General features: G+C 36.3%; 1 protein-coding gene across 2 annotated transcripts; it reads left to right on the top strand.

Moving 5' to 3' along the window:
- The first annotated feature begins 467 nt into the window (after positions 1-467).
- Positions 468-4,430, top strand: LOC103980750 (protein MICROTUBULE BINDING PROTEIN 2C). 2 transcript variants are annotated; one of them, XM_018824564.2, is made up of 5 exons: positions 468-729; positions 830-904; positions 1,800-2,159; positions 3,758-3,973; positions 4,085-4,430. In XM_018824564.2, the coding sequence occupies exons 1-5, from the start codon at positions 532-534 to the stop codon at positions 4,256-4,258; spliced, it is 1,023 nt and encodes a 340-aa protein (XP_018680109.1). In that variant the 5' UTR covers positions 468-531; the 3' UTR covers positions 4,259-4,430. The 2 variants fall into 2 exon arrangements, with proteins under 2 accessions (XP_018680109.1, XP_009395510.1); XM_009397235.3 differs by having other exon boundaries at positions 4,100-4,430.
- Positions 4,431-5,865: the final 1,435 nt, after the last annotated feature.

Here is a 5,865-nt window from a genome sequence, read left to right on the forward strand (position 1 = left end):
AATGAGTCTGCGGGTACAGCATTTTGGCGGACTAAACGAAATACTCACTTTAATTTGAAAAGACACCTGTTGAACACTTGGGAGGTGGAGCTCGTGATCGGCTGTCAGACTTCCCACTTTTTACCTTACCTTCCAAGCCACTCAGTCATCATCACACACCGTTGCAGATCTGGGCCCACATTCTCGTACCAACAGTTAGCTCTGGTTTCCTGAACCCTCATTAAAACCAAACAGCGTGAGCTGCACCGCAAATGGGGTAGCCGCGTCCCGGCCTGCCCCGACAACCAAACTAAGCATATGTTTCCGTACCACGCATCGCAAATGGGCATGCGTCGTCCGCTATGTGATTGGAAGACATGTGGGCCTTACAGATGGGTCCCGATCGAGCTCCGATATTTCTCCCAGTCATCGAACAGGTATATGATGTGGGTATGTCTCTTCCAAAATGGATCTCCTTCCTAGTTTTGTGTCACCATGAAGAGAAAAAGCTCTCTCTCTCTCTGACTGATACACGCACCTCTGTGTACGGCGATGGCGTCGGTCGGAGCTGCTCGGAAGGCGGAGAAGCGGCCGCAGATGCACGCGAACTCCTCCTCGTCTTCGCCGCCACTTCATCCTCCTTCTCAGTGCTCGTCCTTCGAGAATGCCTCTGGGGGAGAAGGCAGCAATGTCGACCGGGTCCTCTACAAGAACCTCGTCGACATGGTTCCGCTCGTCGAGTCGCTCATGGTTCCTTACTTTTCCTATGATTTCCTTTCTCCTCGCTCTCCTTTTCGTATTTGTTCTTTTCCGCTCCTTCTGTTTAAGGGCTTCTGTGGATTTGTGGCAGGATCGTAGGCCGAATCCCTCGTTTAAGCGGCGGGCGTCGTTGGTGTACACCCCCACTCCTTCCCACCCGAGAAAGGTGTGGCCTTGCAGTTTATTTTTCCCTTTTCTCCCCTTTCTAATCACTTGTATGCGTTATAATAGTACTTTAAAAGATTCAATTTTGACTCGAGAACAGTGTGTAATGACACCTGAAGCTTAGTATTTGGTCAAATGTGAATTGAGTGCTTTCGATGAAAAGAAGCGACTCTGTCATGGCATCCTTCCTTTACTATTTTCAAAGATGATGTTTTTGTTTGGAAATTTATTACTTGTTTGATAATTGGTAAATCGTCCTTTCTTATTCTAATTTAACGAAAAACGTAAATTATTCCAGGAATGACATATAATTTTTGCTAAAGGTCTTACTAATATTTTTACTTGTTAGTAGGTGCAATTTGATAGTTCATCCGTTGCTTTATGATAGTGCCTGTTGCAATGTGAATTATGAACCCTGATATGGGATGTCAGTTCGTGTGACTAATGATTCCCCCAAAGAAAGTTGAATCATCTGTGCAGGATTATGGTATAATCAATAATTTATGCTTCCGTTATTTTCCCCTTCATATCAACATGGTCAAATGCAGAAATCCCCAAGTGGAAGAAGAGGGAATGTGTTGTTGCAATGCAAATATAATAGCTTGCTATTTGATTAAAATTCATTCTTGGCTTGATGCATGAGTGAGAATTTTATGACAGTTCAAATTAAAGATTAGCAAACAATATCTCTACTTCTTGCAGTATTCAGTGCTTAATCTTAATTCATTTTCTAGATTTGTGTGGGGACTGTGTTGAAGGCTTTGCTAGACTGTCATTTACTCCCAAATATTTAGTCCTTGCAAAAAAATTTACCCTTTGGCCTAACTTCCTACAATAAAAAAGATCACAGACACTAGAAGCACTTGATTCAACAAATTTATATTGTCAAAATGTAGGTTGTTGACCATAATGGAAGGATAACAGCTCAAACTTGTTCCTTTAAGAAGCGAAGTGATCATGGAAACAATGGCCCAAATAAAGAATCAGATAAACTAGATGGTGCCTCTGGATTCTTCTCATCAAGTGCACTGACAGCTGAAGATGTCCAGAAGAATGTGGAAGAGCTGAAGTTGTTGCAGGAACAATTGGATGACCTCCACAAAAAGCTGCTGGAAAAAGATGAAGCTTTAAAATCTTTAAAAGACTCATTGAACGAGATGAATGTAGCTAATGCTACAGTCAATGAGTTGAAGGAGCAACTTATGGAGAAGGATTCTTTGATTACAAATGCAAATTTGCAACTGACTAATACAAAGGTATATATCTTGGCACACATATGCTGTCATTCTCTTCATTTTTCACCTGGATGGCTTTAGCCATTTGTTGATTGGTTTGATTAAATTATGACATCCAGCTATGAGTTATCTATGATGGTAGGCATACCTTTAGTAATTTAATTATCTCCAACTATTGTTGATCTCCCACTTCTCATTTTGTGGAGGTGAAATGGTGTTTGCTTTGTCATGAAAACTCTATTGCCAAACATTGAGTTGATGGGTTAGTTATGTGCATTTTCATATGTTGCTTTTTCTTGTTATCAACTTCTAATATTATTCCTTTCCAGCTTTTATCAATTTGATATTCTATCTGGCTTTTACATTCTAAGCCTATCAAGCATGTATTATACATTCATTATGTGCTAGTGAAGACTAATTTGATGTTGCTATTGCGTACATTCCATGTGCAACTTTATGAAGATTGAAGAGTATATAAATGGTATTCTATCTATGTGGTTTATATGTCATGTTTATCAGGGGAGCAAAATAATTAGTTAAAACTAATAGTTGCTCTGTATGTAAAATTTGATATATGACAGTTCATTCACTGTCAGGCACAGATGTTCTTGCCGGATGAACCGATTTTGCCAGAGATCTTTGAAAAATATCTGCATATTGTAAGAATTTTTTTTACTTATTGTTTAGTCCAACAACCAGACTTGATTATGTAGCAGAAGAAAAAGACACAAAATATTTTTTGCACTACATGGAAAGACATAATTTAACAGAAATGCCTGCAGAATATGTTTCTGTAGAATACATTAAAAGATGGAAGCATGATCCAACATGCAACATAAGTAGATGTTATCTTGGACTCAAACTTGATGAAAACTAGTGTTAGTATTTGAAGCCAGTCTATTGGTAGCAGGAACTTATTTTTCTTTCTGCCATAGCATCCCAAAAAGTCATTGTATTGTGCTAATAGAAACAATTATTATTTAGGAGTTCATAAATTAGCAAATTTAGGGTTGTGATACTTCATTGTCACTAATCTAATTATGTGTCTTCTTGCTATTTTTTACTAGTACGTCACCATGCTACATGATAGATCTCTCTCTCTCTCTCTCTCGTGTGTGTGTGTGTGTGTCACAGAGAGAGAGAGAGAGAGAGAGAGTTTGGGGGAACATGTATTTCTCCGGATTGACTGACAAGGTGTAAATTTTAGCCTGCAAAAGGTATTTGGTAGAGGCTCGTCTAAGAGTGCAATGCAACAGTGGGGAGGCACCACTTTTGGCACAAGAGGATCCTTAGGTTGGGATGTAAGTAATATGCAACACTGGAGTGATAGTCTCTGGCCATTTATGTGCTTCAAAGCATGGTGATAGTGTGAACCACATTATTTTTGTTTGGCTTCTATCTGGTAGTGTTTGTATTCTTCAAAAAATTGTCTCCTTGGAATTACATTCACATTATTCTTTTCGTCATTGTTCATTCTATGATTCTTCTGGACACAAGTCAGAATGCGTTGTTAAAGCTTAACTAGACTTCCATTGATGATCTACGATCTCATTATGAACTTAGAATCATGAATGTTCATAAAATACCTTCCTTAAAATGCCTATTTTATTGAAATACAGAATAGGCTTGATGAAAGGCTAGCAGCTTTGGAGAAATTAGAGATGGAAGTCACAGAGTCAAACAAAAAAGTTGAGGAACTTCAGGGAATTCTGGACTCTACAAGTTTTGAGATTGCTGCATTTACCAAGTTATTTGATGAATTATCAAATACATGCCCAGATGCATCTCTGGACGACAACAATACTTCTCAACCCATGGATATGTTTCCATATATAGTAAGACTGTATTTCTCAACCCGTTGATAAGCTTCCGTATACAGTTATTATTTTCTAAATCGACCATTATTTAAAATGAAAAAACTTACTATTTTTCACAAACATAATTAGGTTTGCTTTGAACAGGATGACATTGACGAGAATGGCATGCAGAAGATGGAAGAGGCAAGAATTGCCTATGTTGCAGCTGTTGCTACCGCAAAAGAGAACCCCAGTGAAGAGTCCATAGCCGCCGCATCGGAGGCAAGGGTCCACCTTCAAGCTTATCTGTTCAACTGCCATTAGGAACTTCACTGCTACATTTGTCAATATGTAACTTAAAAGTTGTGTGTTGATGGAAATATGGAATCTGTATGAACATTTTTACACTTCTTCATTTTGCTGTCTACAAATTGCTTCTCAATGAATGTTTATGATGAAGCTCTGCTTAGGCCTCTTAAGGAAACTATTGCTGGCTCGTGGTTGCGTGATTTTATAGCCTGCAGTGCTTACTCCAAGAAGAGATTGTATTGCCTCAGGAAGTGGTGAGAGAGGCCTTTACAGAATCTTGGGAAAGTCTCATATGATGATGACTGTTGCCTTTGTCAATGAGTAAAATCTGCCTTTCAATCTATTAAAATACATTCGATTGATGTAAGTTTAGGTATTATACTCTTCCTCTCAAACAGTGGATGTTATGATCATTGAAACTTGCAGAAACCCTTTTATCCCAATCTTCTGTTGCTGTGAGCTTTATCCTCTGTAATCAAGCTGACAATTATCGTATTCCTCCATTTTTAAATCATCAAAATTGAATATTATATTTAATGAATTTTTTTTAATATGCATATTTGCCCTAACATATCTTAATATTTTTTTATTTGTATTCCTCCATTCATTTCTTTGACATCCATCCATATAACTTAAGCTAATCATGGCTAATTATATTAGCATATAATGCTGACTTAAAAATGTACCAAAATATAAAAGATCTATAATATCATTATTTTCTTATAATTATAAATATTTTTAATATTATTTAAGGTTTGAACTAAAATACAAATGATAATTAGCTGCAATTATTATTATTTGCATATATATATATATATATATATATGTATTTGCTATCTTATATATATATATATATAAAGAGAGAGAGAGAGAGAGAGAGAGAGAGAGAGAGAGAGAGAGAGAGAGAAATTTGCCTCATTTATCCATCACTTTTCAAAAATGCATATGATCAATAAGTTGAAAATTAGGGTAATTTTATTCTAATGTGACCAAACTAACCAATCAAAGTTATCTTAGATCAGGAAAACAAAAGAGTGAGTTTGAAGATTGTTTTGATCTTTTTCTTTTTGAAGTTTTTGCAATCCAAATTATAAAAATTAAATAATTCCATGATTCATGGGTACTTCAAATCTCTAATCAACGTTTTTGGTGTGGTCAAATGATAACAACTTACTTGGTGTTAATTAATGATTAGATTAGTATTTAAATCATTCCATGTGTGGATATCCCTTCATTGGACCATTCATAAGGATAGCCATTGATTTGTTCTCAAGTCTTTAACATCAAATATCTCCATGACTTCAATCTCAAGCAAACAACACACGCTTTCTCTCTCTCTATCATTTTGGTGCTGATTTAAAGGAGACGGGTTACTTCTTAAGATCTTATTTATATATTTACTTATATAACCTTTCAAAATGTTTAAAATAACATATTTGTCATTGTAATTTCTCAGATTAATTACGTAACTATAGTTAATGTTTATTGATGATATTTAGTGTAAGTTTTGCGTCGATAAATAGCTTAATTATTGAGAGGGATATATGTGTAATTTGGACTTTATATAATTTCTTTAAAAACTATGGGTATATATAAATACTTCCGTGGTTTCATCACCGCTC

Source organism: Musa acuminata, chromosome BXJ2-4, assembly GCF_036884655.1.
Source record: "Musa acuminata AAA Group cultivar baxijiao chromosome BXJ2-4, Cavendish_Baxijiao_AAA, whole genome shotgun sequence".
NCBI classification, from domain to species: Eukaryota; Viridiplantae; Streptophyta; class Magnoliopsida; order Zingiberales; family Musaceae; genus Musa; species Musa acuminata.

Excerpts from the sequence above, each read along its gene's own strand:
- LOC103980750 (XM_018824564.2), top strand. The coding sequence starts at position 532 with ATGGCGTCGGTCGGAGCTGCTCGGAAGGCGGAGAAGCGGCCGCAGATG. Across the intron at positions 730-829 it reads CGCTCGTCGAGTCGCTCATG|GATCGTAGGCCGAATCCCTC; the intron begins GTTCCTTACTTT and ends GATTTGTGGCAG. Across the intron at positions 2,160-3,757 it reads TGCAACTGACTAATACAAAG|AATAGGCTTGATGAAAGGCT; the intron begins GTATATATCTTG and ends ATTGAAATACAG.